The sequence below is a fragment of the Aptenodytes forsteri genome, unplaced genomic scaffold (genome assembly GCF_000699145.1).
Source record: "Aptenodytes forsteri isolate BGI_AS27 unplaced genomic scaffold, ASM69914v1 Scaffold93, whole genome shotgun sequence".
NCBI classification, from domain to species: Eukaryota; Metazoa; Chordata; class Aves; order Sphenisciformes; family Spheniscidae; genus Aptenodytes; species Aptenodytes forsteri.
Genome location: NW_008794665.1, coordinates 2,268,836 through 2,290,099, shown reverse-complemented (window position 1 = coordinate 2,290,099; position 21,264 = coordinate 2,268,836). Strand labels below are relative to the sequence as shown.

Below are 21,264 nucleotides of genomic sequence, written 5' to 3'. Positions count from 1 at the left end.
TGTGGGAGACGGTGTCAAAGGCCTTACTGAAGTCCAGGTAGACCACATCCACAGCCTTTCCCTCGTCCACTAGGTCAGGCTGACAGGCCTGTAGTTCCCCGGAAACTTGCTACAGATCTACTCACCACAATTACATTTGCTGGTCTCTGGATTAGACTTTTTGTTTGTTTGTTTAGTAACAAGTTATTTAACAGAAATTATATAAATCTGTCAAACTGTTTTATGAACGATTGGTATAGCAGCTCCAAAAATATGAAACAAGACCTCTCTGTTACCTCTTATACTTCTCTCACCATTTTAGACTTGCAGCCTCATAGTCCAAGCCATGCTTTAGAGCTGGAATATACAGCGCATTTTATACATCCCTTTCTCATTACTTCTATTCATGTCTTTTTTCTGTCGCATATATCCTTTAAACAACCTTACATTCAATCCCATCATTTGCATTTGTTAATGCATCACAATGTATTTGGGTATTATTAAAATATGTTAATACACAAAAATGATAGCTGGAAACATTTAAGCAAGAAAGTGAATACATTATCAAGTTCTGTGCCTGAAGCAAGAGTGTGCTCTCCTGTCTCCATCTATTGATCATTAGACAAGGTCTGCATTTCCCCTGATCTGTGTGTGATATGTCCCCAGTGCAACCCACCACACTGTAAGCCTGCAACTGGGCTTCAAAGTGACAGTCAGGGTTTTGGAAAGCTTAATCTGATTGCGAACTGAAAGTCACAGAATTCATTGCACAGATAAACAGTGAGACAACGTAAGCCGATGAAGATCGCAAAGGAGATGCGTGACTGCGTAGAGAGGTGAAGGGTGCAAAGAAGAAAGGCTCAGAGAGCTGGGAAAAAGTTGGAGTAGCTGGTATCCAAACAGAAGGGACGGAAGGTCAAAAAGCAGAAAAATGAAAAAGTAAGAGGGAGGGAACAAAGTGAAGTGAGAATTCAGAAGGAAAAGAATGAGCCGAGGTTGCCAGAGCTGCGTAGGAGTCTGTCTAGTCCCCAGACACCCTCGGTATGGTGGTGTTATTCATCTTCATGAACTTGGAAATGTTACAGAACCTCTGTAGGAAAACCACTAAGTTAATGGAGATAAAATGGAGAAATAAGAGCTCACAGGACCAGAATAATAGATGCCTAATACCTTTCGTGTCCCCTGTAGCCAAATGAGAGGGCTCCAAATGCCAAACTACTCTTCTCCGTCAGGCACTTCATAGAGTTTTTCTTCCTTAGGATAACGAGAATCCAAAATGAGGAATCAGAGCACAGACACATCTGTCTGCCACGGAAAGGGACGTGAGCCACAGAGAGGGTTTGGCGAGGGAGCTGTGGCTTTACTACTGCCTTTGCATGAGTTGAGTTAAAAAAAGCAGGGGAAGGACAGGAGGAACCAACAAAGGAGGAGACATAATCCAAATTTCTATTACTCCCTGAGGCAGCAATTTTTGACAGACCTTCTCCACTGATGGTTTTGAAAAAGGAATATGTAACTAGATCTGGGCACAAAAGAAAATGCGTGGTTGTTAAACTACACAAATTCAAATCTTTTCATCACCCTCCCATAGGAAAATGTCTACAAGAAGTGACCTGAAGAAGTAACAAAAAATACTTCAAGGAGGACATTTTACTCACCCCAAGCTTTGCTTCCCCATAGGTTGCACAGAAATGGCCCACATCTGATGCGGCCAGACTAGGAAAGCATATTCATAGGAGTTTGTAACTTCCGTCAGGAGTCTCTCTTGTTTAATAAAGAGCAATCTCAGAGGCCTAAAGGATTACAGGACTTGTTATGTCATATTCATTCCAATTCCTGCTAAATCAAAATAAATGACCGCTTGCCAAAGTGGAATGACATGCAAGCAGCACACCCAGTTTCTGAAGACACCACGCGTTAATAGAGCAGAGCAGTGAGTGCTGAGCTCAAAGTCACCCCACAGTAATAAAACCTGAGTTAACGTATGTGCTACTCAAAAATCCAGAGAAGGGTGTATCCCTCCACAAGCTGCTGACACACACAAGGGGAAGATCACTGCTCTGCTAGCATCCCAGCACAGCTTGCTCACCCCTCTACAATTTTTGGTCATGTAAAGCTGTTGGTCATACTCTTTTTTGGCAAGACAATGCCATAGATGGAACAGCCTAGGAAGGTAGTACAAACAATTTTAGCAACTGCATGAGAAGTAGATTTATGGGTTGGAAAAAGTAGCAAAAGTTTATTATCTAGCAAAAGCTTCCCTGTATTGCTTTTTCATTATATATACCCAACACGCTTTCACTGTAAGATGCCACATCAGGACCAACGTCACTCTAGCAGCAGTGCCCAAATGACAACTGACACCCCACAAAACTGCACCCTCAGTACCTTTATGCCCCAAAGAGACTTCCTCTCTCAAACCCTTCCCGGCCTCTGCAGCTGATAAACAGAAGGGAGAACATCATCTTATTTTGGTTTTAATTGAGAGGCTAACATGCAGCAGAACTTCCGTTTTGCTGCAAATATATCCGTAAAGACATCTCCTGTTTTGCACTCTTTACTAAAGCCTGTCTTTTACTCATGAGGTGGTTTATAACAGCACCCATGAGAGCTGTTTCTCTTTCAGACCTCTCCTGTGCTAATGCATAATAAATGGACTCATCACATAGTAAATATTCAGAAACCTTTTTTTATGGAGTGTGACAATACCATTGCTCTGTTAGACCCAAATATGCACAAATTAAGCTACTTGTTTGTAGGGGTGGGTTCAGCATCCTTTTCTGTTTATGCCACCCTTTCTAACAGGTGCCTCCCTAATACTGAGTGTGGCCAGCTGAGAAAACTCCAGCAACAAATAAAGCTAGCAAAAAAATTTCCTTTGAGCATTATCCTGAGATATGCATGCTCAGCTTTTACACTTTTTCTTAAATTACTTCCTAATTGTCAGTTTTCTTACTCCCTGCTCCCTTCCAAAATTTCCCATCCTCTAAAAATTCCAGCTTCAGGAGGGAGCTCGGAATTTCTGCAATTAATCACTTGCCAGTGCAAATGAAAGCAGCACTCATGCTGCTTAGTTATTCAGAAATTTAAAGTCTCCCACCTATAAAGCTCAGGATTATGGTATTCAGATGTGATATGGCCACAGAAACAAATGGGGATACATACTAGTCTGGCAGCAATTCCCAGAGTTGCACACTACCAGAAAAAGGCACAAGGAGATATAAAGGGGATAAACTAAGTATTGCGAGCTACAAACTCCTCATACAGGTAGCCACAAGCAGTTACTCTGCATGTTGTGGTCTAGCTACACTCGCTGTCAGAGCATGGTGTTGCGGTCCTACCTTCCCCACCTATCAGAAATATCCAAAGTTCTCCAGAAAAAAAAAAAAGGGAAACTCTTATTTGTTATCTCTACAGGTAGAGACTGAGGGCTATTTAACACAAAATTAATTCTGTTTTTTGTGTGTGCCTGAGGATTGTTTTAGACCAATTGCCTGGCAATGCAATTGGTGCCTTAGAGTGGCAGCCACCTGCACACTTCTACAGAGCTGGTCTCCTACCATCAGGACCTCTCCAGGTGCTCCTCTCATGATGCCATCCTAGTTAGTCCACTTCTACACAAGAGAAACCCCAAGTGAAATCTCCACCGACAAAGGAACCAATTTTCCTCTCTGGACTGTTTTGCCATGTAAAAAGATGACTACAGGGTTAGAGACAGCCGAAGGTGTGAAGTACTTAGCTTTGCATTTGGCCATCAGAATGAAGGGTGGGGACCCCCCCATCCCATGCTCACTCCTCAAAGGGCTGTCAGCCATCCTTTCTCCAGCTGAAAAGCCTGGACTCAGCTCTCTGCAGAATGCAATTCTACAGGATTCAAGCAAAATTAGTTCCTCAGGATATATTTTGCTATTTCTTATTTTTATTGCCAAATCTAGTCACGGAATATGATCTTATTTCGATAGGTACTGTACAAAATAAGCCACTGAGAAAAATAGGTTCCCAGCTTAGGCACTCCCAGCCACTCTCTAGAGAAGGAAATTGTCTATGATAGCTAGGAAAGAAACTTGGGCACCTAAATTAGGCACCTAAAGTTACACATGATGGGAGTATAGTTGTAGCCATGACAGTTTAAGGATCTAAGCGAAGCAAGGTTTTAAGAGAGAATTACCTTTAAACAGAAGAAGGGATACATCTGTGGTGGGACCCCTAAATAACCAAGGCAAACAAACCTCCTCTGAAAACATGCAGAAAACTTCAAGATTAGAAAACTGACTCTGAGATTAATGCAATTATGGTAATCAATGAGACAATTCAAGAGAAATAGGTAGCTGGCACCACTGAAGATGGAGAAAACAAGAGATAATAAGGACCGATTGCTCAATAAAACCTTTTTTTCCCCCCCTATCTTTTTCTATTCTATCAGACTGCTACAAACTTTAGCTCCCATGCTCATCTCTTGAACTTAGGCTGTAGCTCTCCTTTGAGGATGAAGGCTGAAAGGTCAGACACAGAGAGGTGGTTTTCTGAGAAATACTCTTCCTCTGATAATGGTCACGTTCATTAACTTAGTTCATTCTGGGGTACTATAGTAGTTCTTTGGTTTCACCCACAACACATCTATGATAGTGTTTAGATGACTACAGTATGAGTTCCTCTCTCCCCTCTTATTTGGCAGTTATAAAATAAGCCAAATAAAGGGAAAGAGCATAAAGCAACAACAAAACAGTGCTGCTCAGTTGATGGGTAGCGATCATAGTACACCAGAGACCTAATTGTCAAGGTTTTTGTTAGTGTAATAACAAAGGAGAGTGCTAAGGAGTTTGAAGAAAAGACAAGACTACTGTCTTGAGGGAAAACTTCGTACCTTACAGAAGAGTCCTTGGAGAAAGCATAAAGATACTTGCTTGAAAAAGGAGTTGCACTGGAAGCTCACACGGATGATTTCCAATTCAGAAATGAGAAAGCTACAGGGAGAGTCAGAATCAACCATAAAGGGCCTTGAAACTCAAGACAATTCACCCCCCGGAGCATTTTCAATAGAACTAAATGCGGAAAGGGTGCTTTGTAAAGGCCAGAGAAAATAACACTGAAAAGTACTGAAGTGATAGACTGGAGGTTGTATGGGTAAATCATAGACATGTTATGGAAGGTAAATTGGCAAAACTTAAATAGACACACAAGCTTAAGCAATAGAAAGCCACAGGAAAAAATGAAGACTACAATGTCAACTACTGGAGGTTTTAGGTTGAACTACGTTAGTGGTCAGACATTCATGAAAAGACAGTAGAGGAAAACACACACATTTTATTTCAGATAAGAGGAGCTCAGTTCAGTGTAAGAGAAGCAGAACTGCAGGTTGTCTCCCTGGAGCCTCTAGCTGAATTTGTTTGGACTTGAGAATACTCTGGGATGAGCTACAGATAGAAAAAACTATGGTCTTGGATGTAGGATGGCCCACAAAAATTGGAGGACAGATCTGGAAAATTCTCCAAAATAATAGAGAAATAAGAGAGAGAGCAAGCAAAGACAGTCATGGAAGGTAGAATGTCATGGCACCACGGCAGGACATCAATCAGTGACGTCTAAGGCTGTTAAAGTGACTGGCAGGCATATGCAGACTGACCTTTGAACAGAAGTCATGAGCAACTTGGATGGAATTTCAGTGAGAGCAAAAGGGGGAAGGTACATACAGGAGCACGTAAGATGAAACAGGAGAAGCTGAACTCAGATAAAATTTTCAGGAAACTTCGGAGACAAAAGGAATACGGCAGTAGTTGGCTTGCTTAGCTGTTGGATGAACACATGACTGTGTAGAGCCATTTCTTGATATGTAGGCTGACTCAAATTTTGACTTACATTTTCATTTGAATAAAGCCAAACTCTGCAGAAAATAACCTTTACAGGTGTTCTACTCAAGATAAAACCTGTGAAAACTCTCTAGAATGTCAAAGTTGGATCAAATTTTGGTATATGCTCAGGAGCGTTCATGAAGGAGAGCAAGTCTTTTGTTGAGCCTCAGAATTCTTGAATTCTGAGAAAATGAGGCAGTAGGAAAACAGTTTTACATTTCATTTTTAAAGCTATGCACAGAATCTTCTTCATGCTCTGATAACTGTCACAGGTCAGTTATTATACATCCAAAACACATTGACCCCCCTAAGCTAATCCAGATGACTATTAGCCTTTTGGTAATGCCTGAAAGTAATGCCACACTGCGTTTGTAGTGCTTTCTGGTCAGGATTCAAAATTTTTGCACTGCTGCAAGTTTGTTTAAGCCCTAGATATGGAAGCAAAGATACACAGGATTATAGGAAATTAAAAAAAAAAAATCTTTCTCCAGGCTGATTATTCTTTTGGCTCATGCAAACTGAAGCCAATTTGTGATAAAGCTATGAGAAATATGCTTTGCAATGAAATATACCCCACTTCCCCGCCCCCATAAACTGACCTGTTGACAAGCTATGAGAGATTAAACATGCTAGTGTCAGTGGATCATGCGTTCCTCCTGTCATTATTAACAGCACTTCACTGGCAAATCTGGCTCAGGTTTTATGTTGAGACTTGCTTCCCAGGAAAAGGACACTACATGACAAATAAGATGGAGCCAGATCACCCACGATAATACAAAGTGAGGACAGCAGGTGCATTTGGTATCCCCAGGCACCTGTCAGCTCCAAGTCATGGACTGTGCAGGAGAGGGTAATTGCAAAATAGATAAATTGAACCTTCAGCTGTGGGGCTGAACATGTCAAGGTCTTAAGGGTACTCCTGAACCTTCTTACTTGTAGAGCAGCAACAGAACATCTCATCCGCCCAAGAAGCATCACCTCCGGAGGCAGAGGGGAACGAGGGAACCAGTGTCTGGGTTGATAAATAGTTTGCTAACCGACAGCTGCAGAGTGTTGCTGATCCCCTTGTAGAGAATTAAGATATACGGGGGACTGGAGTATAGTCCCAGCATTTTTATACGTTCTTGCCTTTTTTGCTTCCTATCCCTTTCTTAGCCACTGTCAAACTGCTGAATTACAGTACAGATCCACTATCCAAAAAGCGTTTCTTGGATATCTCTCATTGTCAGTGTCTTTTTATTGGCCAACTCCATGGTCAGAAATGTTCACAACAAAGATGTATGGACTTGCATATATTAACAAGATCTTTTTGTGGTGTGATCAGTGTATCTGCCACCAGAACAGCAATTCCAATGGCAAATTTGTGAGTAAATCGGGATAATTAATTAATTCAGGAGGTTTTGGCCCATCAATAGAAATCTTTATGCTGTTGCTACTGCCAAAAACAAATTAAGAATAACCATGTCCAGTTATTAACAATTTGTTCTAGTACAGAATCACTAATCATTATTACACCTTTCTTCCCCAGACAAATCACCTTAGCAAAGCTTTGTATGGCCTATTCATAGGTAGTTTAAACAATATTGTTACTATTACAGTATTCTCAGGAAGGTAAAAGTGCCATCCACAGTGTCCAGGGAAAACAAAAGGGCTCAGCAGTTGCTAGCATGTTTCCACTGGCAATGCAAGTAGGATCACAAGAAAATCAAAATCTCAAGACCAAATCCCTTTTGGTACTGTGTGCAAGTTGTAGATGAAATATTATGAGAGCCTAAGAGGAGTTTCTTTTAATGCACCATCCAGAAGCATTATTTCACCTGCCAGTCATTCACAAGTTTCCTACCAGCTAAATATTTTGCAGATAGAATTAAATAGACAGAGGTTTCAAATGCATCCGGACTCTGCCTATGCAGCCTGGGAAAGGAATTTTCCACTTTGTACTGCTGAGAAAAATGTAGACGCTGTGGGCTATGGTATCATGTTCAGAGGAACAAGGTGGGTAGGACAGGGCATTAGGCACTATTATACTCTAGGGAAGAAAGAGCAGACAGGGGCACAATGGAAGCGCTTCATTATATTTTAAATGAGAATAGTTCCAAGGATAGGAAAGCCTGTGGTGCTTGTAAAGGATTAAGCAGGGTAATGTGCTTTTTAAGAAGACATAAAGAGGTATGTAATGTGATATGTTTAAGCCTAAATGATTTTCCTTGGAGTCCTCAATGAATGTTTAAGCAGGCATGACTTAGGCCTCTGTAAATCCTCTCCGAATAAATAACTTTCGTGAAAATAGAGATTCCTCTGACAGAATGAGATGCATATTTCATAACCTATGCAAAAAAAGGAAAACCAATTTGAGATACATGAAACAAGAATAATAAAGAATAAAAGAAAATAAAAGTGAATATTCTCCAGGATAACCCAAGCATATATAGGAATACAGCTACCTCCCCATCCATTTTGATTTGACAAGAGCAGGAAGACAAACAACTGAATGCTTCCCTACCTTCAGATCTTCAGCTGCTTTTTGTTGCCTTTTGAGAAAGGAAGAGACAGTAAGTGGCAAAAAACATCTAAAGTGCCTGTGCTTTTCAGGCTGCCTCCTGTTTGAGGTATTTAAAACTCTGCTCCCTCTTCAGGGTAAATCTACCCAGCTGCTCTCTAACCAGATCTGATAGTGTATATAGCTGTTCACTATGGATGGAATGGGAGCACACACAGTGCTACGTATGCACCTCATTTATGAGAACAGGACCAATAAATATCAAAACCTGAAAACTTACAACGATGATCTTACCATCTTACTTCTCTTGCCCGCCCTGCCCTCCTGCCAGGAAAAGCAGGTCAAAGCGGTAGATTGCCTGACGCAAAATGGGACTATGCAATCATTGTCATTTGGCTGTATTGTATTTTCACTCACACAGGTGCCATTCCCCATGAAGTCACTGGTACAGCAAGCATGAAGTCCTGCTGAGCAAGTGGGATGATGAGTTGAGTAAATCAGTGGTTGATCCCCTTCCCCTTCCCTCTGTTTATGTATACATTACTATTAAACTGTTACTTTCCTCAAAATAAAAAGAGTGCCAGCTACACTGTAATTTGCAGAATAAAAGCAAGAAAAAACTAAAGTACTTTTAAGATATAACAAAAATGGTTGGCAAAGCCTCTTCTGCGATGGCTACTTGCAAACCTTGTTTAACCTCAGAGAGGGTGCAGCGGGGAGTGTTGTTAAAGAAGAGCATGTCCACTGCGTCCATAACATCCTTCCTGCACACCTCTCTCCCATGGCGGTCCCTCCTATCACAGTCCCTTCATGGTCATTAGGCAGCCTAGTGGAAATCCCTTTCCCCATACCCATTTGGAAGCACTCATTAAGTCTCAGACCTTGCTTAGCACTCCAGGAGTGTGTGTCGAGGTAACGGCCTCGGAGAGCTTGGACAAACTGCTATTCAGTCATGCTTTAGCACTGATTAATGGTAGAAACAAAACGAAGCACAGAGGGAGACCTGTCCAGGCTTAGCTTGTCCGGGGTTATAATCTGGTTGAGTGAATAGCTCTGATGTGGCCAGTTAAATCCGTTCAAGACCCTGAAGAACATTACAAAGTATATAAATAGGTCAAGGGAACCCATGAATTCTTTCCTTTGAAATGTTTTCATTTTTTTGAAGTATTTTACGGAGATTATAATCTCTGCTTCTTATCAGTTACCTTTTTAAATATTAGTTTTCCTTGCCTAAGACTAGCTTTTAACATCACATTCTTCATCCAGCTTTTTTCCTGAGCAGGCCAAATACAATCTCCCAAAAGCTTCTGCGAGAACAGCAACTGGCAAATAATCTTTTTCTGTGTCATTTCTTCCTGTAAGGTGAAAGAAGGGGAGCAACTGCACACACATAGGTGGATGTGTATGTTCATTAGAGTTGGGCCTGAACGCTTTGATATTTTAAAATTGGAGGGTGGTTGGCTTGCTCACATGCTGCAACTTGGTTTTTCAACACTACGATTTGCAAGTGCTTGTTCCTGAGAAGCAGAGGCATGGGAAATTAAAGAACCCAGATATTTCTGGTTTTGTAGGTTTTAAAACAGCAACTGCCATGTTTCCAGGAATAAGGAATCAAAGACTAATCTGGAATTACCTGCCAGCGTGATACACGGGTTGTTTTTTTCACCTAAAAGCCATTAGTCAACACAGCTGTGTTTGACGTGCTCTGGTTTTTGATTCTTCTGAAACCTTTAGTGTAACTTGGGAAGGCAAACCAGAAGGAGGGCAGGGTTTTTTTATACAAAAGGCAAAACCCAGCTTTATCAGCCCCTTACAAACTGAGCTAAAACATGTTTTCTCAAAAAGAGCAATTTCATCTAGCCAATAAATCTTCAGACTCTTTTTTTTTCTTGCTTTTTCAGCTTATGACTTTTTCTAAAGGGGTTTCAAAAGCGCAGCTCCCCAGGGCCTCTCTTGCGTCTTCTTTCATGCTGTTTAGTCCTTCAGAGGAGAAAACATGATCTCAGTTAAACAGAGGGTGGATTAGTGATTTTTAAAACTCCAAAGAATCTTCGCTATTTCCAATAAATCTTCAGACTCTTTTTTTTTCTTGCTTTTTCAGCTTATGACTTTTTCTAAAGGGGTTTCAAAAGCGCAGCTCCCCAGGGCCTCTCTTGCGTCTTCTTTCATGCTGTTTAGTCCTTCAGAGGAGAAAATATGATCTCAGTTAAACAGAGGGTGGATTAGTGATTTTTAAAACTCCAAAGAATCTTTGTTATTTTGTGGTTCTTTTATTATTAAGAGATCACCAGTGACTTCATCATTCTTTTTAACATACTCTCTTACATGTTTGTGTCCAGTGTGAAAACACCAGAAATTACAGGTTTTCCTGGCAAATGGATTTTGGTGGAGACAAAAGGCAGAGTTTGTCTGGATTTTTAGAAGTCTCTAAACCAAGCTTAAAACAAGTGAACACACAACTTCATGGATATTTCCTCCAATTAACATTCACATTTTGAAGTTTAAAATAAAAATCTATAAAATATGATATTTCTCAAATTTGATTTAAAACTCTGAATATGAAGATACAATGGTAGGGATAAAGTTTGTATACAGTCACTCATTAACCCATATTCACGCTCATACTGAACCCTTTCATGTACTACTGTTCTTATAAAAGCTGTAGCTGTCAACAAAAACATGGGAGGGAACTACTGCATTCACAAATGTACCTACAAACATTGACTCCTGCTCTCAAAGTATTTTCCACTGCTGAACTCACTACAGAAGGTGGCTGTGAGACTCTTATTTAAAGCCAGATCATCTTTTTCTGCCTGCCTCTCTCGAAACGTACGTGATTCAGAGCTACAACTGAAAGCCAAAGTTTTCAGTGTCAGGAGTATACAATAATAAGTTAATCAATGTCTTGTATTCATAGTGCTTTAAGTTTTGTACAGTACATTGCCATGTCTTCTGGGGTTATAAGTCCAGTGCTCCTATTCCTATTTTGCATCCTGACAAATGCATTCATCTCTCATGCCTATAAATCCTTTTCAGAGCAAACACTCTAGGTACTTATATTTTAAAATGTGGTTGAAAACAAGCTACATAGCTGAGAAGTCCCAATCCTCCACGCCGATGCAATGGACTTGCAGAAATGGGTACCAGGCATGATCATTATCTGGGTGCAAATGCATCCCTTATAGTTAAAAGCAACAACTAAGCAAATGTGGTGTTACAGGAGAGCATCTCCAATGGGAAGCAAAAAGTAAGTCATACCAGTACCTTTTGAATGCCTGCGGTCGACTCCATGACGTTGTTCTCTGAGCCGTTACTTCTGTTAATCATACGCCACATTTGGGAATACATGCTGTCCCTCTCAAAAGGGTTCATCCCTTTCACTCGGACGTGCTCATAGACTGCGGAGTCCAAGACAGTGCCATAAGGAATATCCGTCTGCCTTGAGAGATCCTGGAGAGACCTTAATTGTTGGTGAAGAAAAGAGACACAGGAGACTTGAAGCCACATTTTCAAGAGGAAGGAGCTGCAGGCAAGCAAAGGGCAACACATAGGAAGACAGCTGTCAAGCCAGTTTCTTTTGTTGTTGGGTTTTTTTTCTTTTTTTCTTAAAAGACAAAGTAAGACTGAAAAATTGTTTTTATGGTTTAAGACACAAGGAGGAATATGAAGTGAAAGGAAGGGATGGAAAAAATGAAAATGGGTGAAAAGAGAACAACGGAAGGAGTAAGACGATCCTGTCAAATGCCGAGAGCTCCTCTGAGCAGAGGCAAAGGAGAGAAGGGAGCATTGCAGTCCCTCCAGCCATACGCAGCAAGCTCAACAGAAGTAACCACCTACGACCGTACGGTGCCACCACACACCCTGCTGCTGGGGAGCAGGAGTGTCAGCACCAGAACTCACTGAATCTAGCCCAAAGCACCTGGCCTGAGTACTTCTATGTGCTCCTGGGTTACACAGTGAAGAGCAGCTTTTTAGTGGTATTCCTGTGCTGAACTGTGCACCCATCACACAAGGCAGGTCATATCCTACATTATTTTCAGCAATAGGAAGATTTCTGTTGTGGTTTCATGAACTGCCTTTTCATCACGGTCCAATATCATTGGACCATCATTTAGTCCAATAAATTTGCTCTACTTTACCTAGTCTTATCTGTTCCCTATAAGCAAGAAAAATTAACCAGTTTAGAAGTTTCTAAAGCATCCCAAATATGGCTTTGTCAACCCTGCTTTGGACTTAAAAAGTTGTATCAGAACACTTTAAAGTCTCCTTACCTCTTGGCCTTTATTTTCCTGTCCTATAGAATTGCTCTCCCGTACCTTTGTTTCTTCAATGGCATTCATTAAAGTTTCAAAATAACTACTGCAATATGTCTAGTGCCTAAAACCCATTATAGCTTTCCTGGCACAAATTAACTTTGTATAAACTGCACAAATCTAGTGGATGACATCTAAGGACAAATCAAGGGTCTGAGTGCTGTCTTAAAGTAGGCAATAGCAAATTGTAAAAGCTCATCACAGCTACAGAAAATGCAAACACAAATACAGGAATCTCATAAAATTCCAAGTTGCGTTTCTGAAACATGTAAATATAGAGGCAAGTGAAAATGGCCCTACAGGGGGAAAAAAATGGAATTCTTAGGTGTTCCAGGGATGGCACTGAAGAAAACAGTAATCGGATCTCAAAGCATATGTATGCCTCTGAACACAACAGAAAGCAGGAAAAGAAGAAACCAATAGAGCTCAATGGCAAGGGTTTAGAAGTTAGTTGAGTCAAAAAGAAATCCTTTGAAATTCAGACATAGGGGCTTAGAAAAAACATTGGATGAGAGCTAAATTCTAAGCAGATAATATATAGCAAATATAAGGAAGGGATAAATTTAATTTTGAAGAGTAAATAACTAATGGTATTAAAAACCCCACAATCTTCTCCTCTTTATCCAACAAGATGGCATTCCTCTTCAAGAACATAAGCAGCAGGGAACCTGCAAAGAATCAGTACACATATGGGATCATCAAAGGTGAGCTGCTAGATGAAGCTCTTCCTGAAACCAATATACTTATATTGGTCTTCTATGAGAGGACTAACTGAGACATGCCCCCTTCTAGGAAGAAAAACGTGAGACTCTAGTAGACTAAGGTATCAGGATAGTAAGTACTGCAGATAATTTGTAACTGAAAAGTAAAAAAAAATCATTATCAAGTCCAGATAAACACCTATGAGTTCTGAAAGATTAAATACGAAATGCCTGAGCTGTTCGCAAAAATGTGAAACCTCATTACAGCCAGTGTGTGAAAGGGAAACAGTAAATATTTTTAAAAGGCTCTAGTGGTAGTCAGGGGAATTACAAAAGTAAACAATTAAGATGTTATACTTTGGTTTAATAAATAAACTGAAATAAGGATTGATATGATTTTAAAGATCAGTCTTGAAGATTAGACATAGTCACCAAGTGGGTTTCTCCAGGGAAAGCAATTCAATCATCTATTACACTTTGAAATTACTGAAAAAACCCAAGACTTTCAAAAGGCATTCATCTCATGAAACAATATACAGAAGGTGGAAGTATGGACAGGCTACAAAGGAGGAATTTAGAAACATTTCCTGGCAACTCTGGATAGCATTAGGAAAGCCAACACTCAACTAGAGTGGATGCTCTTGAGGGACCTCAAGGGTAACAAGAACAGCTTTTGCAGAACTAAAAGGCTGAACAAGGGAAGTGTGGACCTGTTGAAGGGGACAGCAGACACAGGTAAGGCTGAGGTGCTCAGTGCCTTCTTTGCCTCACTCTTCCCCAACAAGGTCTCCCAGGTCTCTGTGACTAGAGGCAGGGTTCAAGCAGGCAATGAACAACCAGCAGTAGGTGGTCAGGTAAATCCCAACTAGAAAGGCAGGGATTGATTGAGAGCACTAGACCCATAGAAGTCCACGGGACCTGGCAGGCTGCATCAAAGTCTGCTGAGAGAGCTGGCCAACATCCTTGCAAAGCTGCTTGCTTTAATTTTTGAAAGATGAAGGAGATTGGAGGCGATCCCTGACCACTGGAGAAAGGAAATGTCCAGACTATATTCAAAAAAAGATAAAAAAGATGATTCATGGAATTAAGGCTGGTCATCCCACATCATGGAATGAGTCCTCTCAGAGCACATTTCTGAGCACATGAAGAAGAAGCAGCTGACTGGGAACAGTCAACATCAATTTACCAAAGGTATCTCATGCCTGACCAATCTGGTTGCCTTCTACATCGCTGATAAAAGGCACTAGAGAAATACAAGATACTATATTCACCCATTTTGTGTTACTGCTGCTGCTGCTGCCAATACACCTCCGTATCTCCTGGCAGCGCTCTGAAGTGCAACAAACTGTCACAGGATGCATATTGTAATGTCCTGTAATTGCAGTGTTATTTGTCATACATATTACTAGAAAAGTATAAAAAAAAGTATTTACTGAGTCTCCAGTTTCTAGTGACAACACCTAGCAAAATTGCAATCATTACTTTACAAGACTCTGTATAGACATATGATTTCTAATATAACAAGCAGCAAAGCATTCTTCTGAAATATTACTGCTAACTGGTATATAAATGATACGTGTAGCTGCTGCCACAAAACAGTACAGTTAGAAACAGCACAAAAGGAAAAACAGCTCCTCTGTATATCTTGTGGCTATAAAAACAACCTTGCTATTTTCAGAAAGGTAAGCCAACAAAGACATGAGTTGTTAGTCCAGAAGTGTACTACAAGCAGGTATGGGAAGCGCACCACAAACAGTCTGAGAAGCAAGCAAGAGTGCCACCACACACAAAGGCATCACCAGCGGGGAAATAACAAGGAGGAGAATTATGTCAATGCCTTCAGGAAGGCATGTTGTAGCTTCCAGGTCTGGCATTGACTACAGTCTGCAGTTCTTTACCGTTTGGTGTGCTATCGTAAAACACAGGATGCCTCTCAGCTGCCCTGCTCTACATCTTTGCACAGTTGTAGGTGCTGCTCTATGCTGAGAAAATGATGGCGAGAGGACAGGAGCAAGACAAGTATGAGTGTAAACTCTACGGATGCGCTAAACGCTGTTGTCAGCAGTAAACCCCAGGCTTTGGTTCACCTGACCCTACGCTGAGGAGCGAGAAAGAAGTTTTGCAGCCTCTGAGGTGTACACGTGTGTATGCTGCTGTGTAGGCAAGCTGCAAAAATGGAAAAGACCTATCACGTCAATGACTTCACCCCCTCAAACAAACATGTCAAATGGGATCATAATATATATGACCTCCTTCAGAAACTGTTTTTTATAACCTGCAACTCTGCAGACTACTGGCATGACATTCATAACCTAGCAGCCAAGGTACAGCAAAACAAAGAGAAATGACAAACCTTGACAGAACTAATAAAATTATTAATCCATTGAGGTTCCTTTCCAGAAGAAAGAATTTTTATAACTACTTTGTCTCCAGGCTGGTTTGTAGGTTACACGTTGTTCGATGTACCTTTATTCCTGAATTAAACAACTCATTCTCTATTCAGACAAATACATTTAGTGGAGACATAAATCCCCAGCCTCACTATGTCACCCAGTCTCACCACACAGCTGCCATACCAGATCTCAAAATAAGGAAAAAGTATTTGTCAAACTGATTAATTCCTATGGGGTATCCTTTGATGCCCAAATTCTGATACCGTTATCCACGCTGGATGGGAATTTAATTTTGTGATAGTTTTACTGATCTCAGTTGAAATACCTGCAAAGCAAAGCACACATCTAACATGAGTAAGGCAATTATAATCCCACATTTTAAAACATTTTTCTCTTTGAATTTCTAATTCTGAAGCAACAAGGTAATGAATGATAAAAGTGTTTAAAAATAAAAAAGCAGATATAGTTGAAAAAATTGTTGTAAAATAAAATACTTTTAACTGAGCTTGCATATAGAAAAATTCTACTTATAGGGAAGTGACTATGCAGTCAGGCCACAGTTCAGCTTATTTTTGGTTATCACTCATGAAGCATTGTGGGGAAAAACGTTACATGTCTTTATGATAAGTTTTTTTCTCATTGCAATTACTGGGATAATACCAATATTATCCCATACAAATTAACTAAAATATAAGGCTATTCCAAGGATGAATTGAGTCATTTGAGGATGAATTATTAACAGCTACATGTATTTTTCAGCACTTGTTGATTTTGTTTAGTATTCTGCACCTTAATCAGGCAGCAGTTGTCAGGTCACTTTCATTTTCTGGCTTAGTACAAATTAATTACTTTGTAATTTAAAAAATTATCTCTGCTTTCAACTCAAAGGAAAAAAAAATCATATTAGGATTTGCATATGTTTCTTTCCCCAAAGCATACCCTCTTCTATGAATTCAAATCCTAGACTTAGAATTGGTAAAATGTTGTTCATATATGTCAGCTAAAAGTGTTTAAAAAATACACAGAAAATGTAGAAAAACAAAAGGTCAGTCCCATAAAGGAATAACCAAATTCCTTTTTAGGTGATTAAATACTACTGAGGTCAGAGGCTTGGGCATCAAAGTATCTTTGTAGATCTGGATTATAGATCGATTTAGGCTATCCACGTTGTTAGACTTGACTGTTGCACAGAACTGTCTGCAAGAAGTAGTCACTAAATTTTAGGAGAAAATAACTGATGTCATGGCTTAGACTGAAGTCTTTATTTATGACTAATTCAGATAAAGCTTTCCAATGCTTTTTTTTTTTTCTTTCTTTTTTTTCTAGGACATTCAGGATTAATTCACAGGCATGCTTAGGCAACAGGGCACAGAATCCAAGAGATTTGACTGTTGGCAGTGACAGCTGTGTCAGAAACTAGTAATACTGCTTGCTAGCCAGTTTGAAGATCTGGGTGGACTGCATTAAAGGAAAGGTTAAAGAACATTCTGTTTTTCAGCATAAGGAAATAGCTACTCCAATTACCGCATTCTTGTGTAACCCCCCTTGCAGAAAACCTGTAGGCAGTTGTATTGAGCTCTTTAAAGCCTTGGGGACATCTTAGCTTCAAGTGAATCATGGTTTAGGAAAAATGTTGTGAAAAGAATGACTAGGCAAAACAAGGACGACAAAAGGCATGCTTTACTGCTATGCCTCCATCATTCAGAGGCAGAGGTCTCACCTATCAAACGGGACATACTACTTACAACATAGAGAACGTAATATGTGAACTTCTTATTTTACAGAAGACACAAGATGCAGACTCTTCCCCATAACACGTACAATCTAAAGTCTTAATCAAGCTTACACGCTTTAAGAAGTGGGTTAGATTTAAACTTGAAACCACTGGCCTTTCATATGACAAATCCTTTGACTTTCCCTCTGCCCACCTCACCCCCTCAACTTTCCTGCAAAATTTCAGTGCCTGTGAGAAGGTGGTGACACCCTCCCTTTACCCAGGAAAACAGTGCAGTGCAGCAGTCTGAGTAAAATCAGTCTCTGCCAAAGGACTCTAATTCTGTCCTAAGGGAATCATAAAACACAGTAATGGCAATACTGGCTCAGTGATGAAATTCACAGCATCAGCACCTACGAGAAACAGCTCGAGACCTCCAAATTTACTTGGCATTTACCAAGAAAAGCCCCTTTTAATTATTATTCATTCATGTTGCATTTGAGACAGGGATCTAAAGATTTAAGGAACACAGAAATTTGCTTTGCTTTGCTGCCACAATGTTTTGGCATTTGAAATGCTGACTGCCTTCATTTAAATGTCATCTGCAATGTGGGTCAAGTGTGAACAAAAGATGCATCTACAAACTACTTTATGACTTGCACGCCTCTACTCCTGATGCTGCCTGTTGGCAGAAGATGAAAAGCTGAGCTCCCAAAGGTATTAAGAGTAGCCATTTGCTTGGAAAAGGAGATTAATGCCCACTCTTATTCGTCTTGTTCCTCTAAGTTCATTTAAGAATTGTAACAATTTAATCCAAATTAATCAGTGAAGCAGAGAACAAATGCCATCAACTTCAAGTGAGGTTATACAGCAAAGTTCTACTTCGAGACTCTCTAGGGAAAGGGAACATTTCACTAGTCCTCCCTAGTGCATTGCCTAACAAAATTTTGTATGCTTTTCTTCTCAAAATAGGCTTCTGATACCGTGAGGCACTGAGTAGGAAGAGTGGCCCAACCTTCATACCAGCCGAGAAAGGGAAGCTGCAAGAGCTCTGAACACAAACTGGCTACACATCCAAAAGCTGAAATGCAGTTACTACCAGAATGTTTCATGGAAATAAAATGTGCTGTGGGCTGCTTGAATCCTCCTATCTTTCATAAAAGATACCACAAGGACAGTACCTTCAACAATACACTGTAATATCTGATGCTAGCTGGAAATCTGAAATGAAAACCTATTAACTACTTGTTACATCTGTGCAAACCCACTGACTTCAATTTCTTTCATTTTTCTGACTTCTCTGAAGCTGGCTGGCTAGCACTACAAGCAGAATCTGGTTTATTTTCTTTAAATACTTAAACTCATTTCCATTCTGGCCTTCAAAGCTCCCCAAGGTACAATTTGATCTGTTAAAAAAAAAAAAGAGCATCAGCTTTTTTTCTTTATTGCTTATTCATGTTTCCCACTTTGCAGTAATTCAGCATGGTAAACAAACAGCCTCTCTCTTATGTGCTGGTTTGAGTTCCAATTTTGGCAGTTTTGTAAACTAAAGTTTTACACTCCCACCATAGTTAGGATAACTTCATTCCCTAATGGATACTTAACACATCTAATTACTCTACTTTTGAGCTGCAAGCGCTGTTGAAAAATGTCTCCATTCTTTCATTCCAGAAGCTTTCCAGCTGCAACGTTTTCTACTGAATAAAACATTTTCAGTGACTTTGCCCATAAATAATACAGCACAAAGACCAATGTAGTCCCAACTATACATGAAAACCTCAGAATTCCACTGAGGGTTTTCTAGTGACATCATAATAAACTGCAAGAAAAAGCTGAAGATGTATTAAATTATAGTTTGGGTATATTTTATTCTTTTTTACACATGATAAGAAAATTCAGACATTTGTCACAGTAATTTGAACATTTTTCTGGACTACTTCAAAACTAGAAGGGATGTAATTTCAAAGCAGAATGCAGAGTCGTATTTCATATTTGTTAAGGACAAACTGAATGACTGAATATATCATTATTATTTATTTTGCGTGTACAAATGCCCATATTGTTTCTTCACGCTCCTTAGTCAAATGTAAGGCTTTTTAAACTTAAAAAAAAATAAATCAGCCTCCCTCAAAACCTTAAGATCAATATTGACAAACACTGATGCAGAACATCATTTTACTCCCCTATAAATTGTGAAGGGATTCTAACTGGGACTACCGAGTCAAACAGTTGGGTGTGTCAAAATACCCCTGCAGCACTCCATTATCTCCAAGTCTGTTATTCGGATCTCAAAAGAAAATGATAACCTGATTTAACTGGTAATGCAACTGTGACAGGGGAATGATTTGCTCAGGTGATTTTAGTCTGTTTTACGTGTCTCTGTCTTAGAGTGCTTAGCCCTCTAATAGATGAAAGTGTTGAGGTTGTTAGCCCAGAAAGCAAGGATAACAACCATAGACACTTCATTTCCAATTGGGAACGAGTAAGGATTGGTAATGCCTGGGCATTTCGGGCCACGAGACACCAACTTCTCCCCCCCTTCATCCAAGGAGCAGGGAGAATGCGAAAAGGTTTATGAAGTGCAAGAGGATGCTCCTACTGGGGAGAGTCAGGAGATAACCATGTACTCGAAGTGAGGGGCTGCTTCTGCTCTCGGGTCTGAGCTTCGGCTTCCAATTGCAAATAAAACTTGTCTGCTATTGCAGACGTCTACTTGTCCATGTGCTGTTAAAGCCTGGATTGGTTTTAGTATGTAAAAAATCCTCACCTAGAGGACAAGTGCCTTAGTGAGACCACGGTGATTGGCTGGCATGCAGTGACACTTGAACCTAACCTATGAATTCACAGGAGGCCAAGGCTCCCCCTGCCCAGTCTACACTAGTGGCTCAGTCAGGGGCCATTTCAAAGAGATTTGGAAAGCACTGAGCCTGACTTGAAGGTCGGGTTCTTACCTTTCTGGAGGAAGAAATACAGCAGAACACGCCTCTCTTCTTTAAAGCCACTCTATCATTTTTGCAAAGAAGGATTTATGGGAAAGGCTAACTTTGTTACTCTTGCATACTTTCATGGACTTGTAGCCTCAAGATTAAAAACCTGCTATGGAAAAATGGCCAGCTGCCTCTTAGAGTGCTTGGCTAGCTAATGCTTCACTGTATTTTCTAGTCTCTGCTTTGACCCAAGAGGAAAGATTTGGGGATGGAGGTCATCACTGGAGCAGTGGGAGCGAGAATAACTCAGCGTGCAGCTTGCTGGAGGAGAGGAGACTGGAGAACAAAAGGGCAGAGCAAGAGGGTAGGAGACCGAGAAAGGTTCCTGTGGTATGGAGAGATGAGATGATCCGGAAAAAAGGATTGGCAGGTGTGACAGAAAAACAGTTCACCATAAAAGGAACAGGAGAAGACAAGGACATTCACGTTAGAGAGGCATGAAGCAAAAGAACCAATAGACAGAAAAAAGAGAACAATGTGATCTGTTAACGTAGTAAAAGAGCACCTGGGAGCAGAAGGAGCAAAGATGACTAGTAAGTGAATTTTTATTGTTTGCTGCTATTAACACATCTTTGCCTTGGCAAGAAAAGATGAATTCAGCTTTGAGCTCCCCATACATTGAAGAAGCATTGGGGTCCTCCTGATCAAAGTGTTAGAGCACAGGATGCATTTGAATGGAAAGCATAGCCTGAAAACACACAGCAACAATTTGTACTTTCCCATTTCAAATACTGATACACTGGTTATCTTAAACTCAATTGCTTCTTTCAAAATATGCATGTGTGCATACATATGTATGTATATGTGCCACAGAAGAGTATCTGCCAG

At 40.3% G+C, this 21,264-nt stretch overlaps 1 protein-coding gene across 1 annotated transcript in view; it reads right to left on the bottom strand.

The window, feature by feature from the left end:
* Window positions 1–21,264, bottom strand: part of GRID2 (glutamate ionotropic receptor delta type subunit 2) — a 766,470-nt gene that overhangs the window by 94,852 nt on the left and 650,354 nt on the right. The window contains 1 exon segment of the mRNA XM_009273536.1: window positions 11,593–11,788. Within this exon segment, the coding sequence (XP_009271811.1) occupies window positions 11,593–11,788 (196 nt within the window).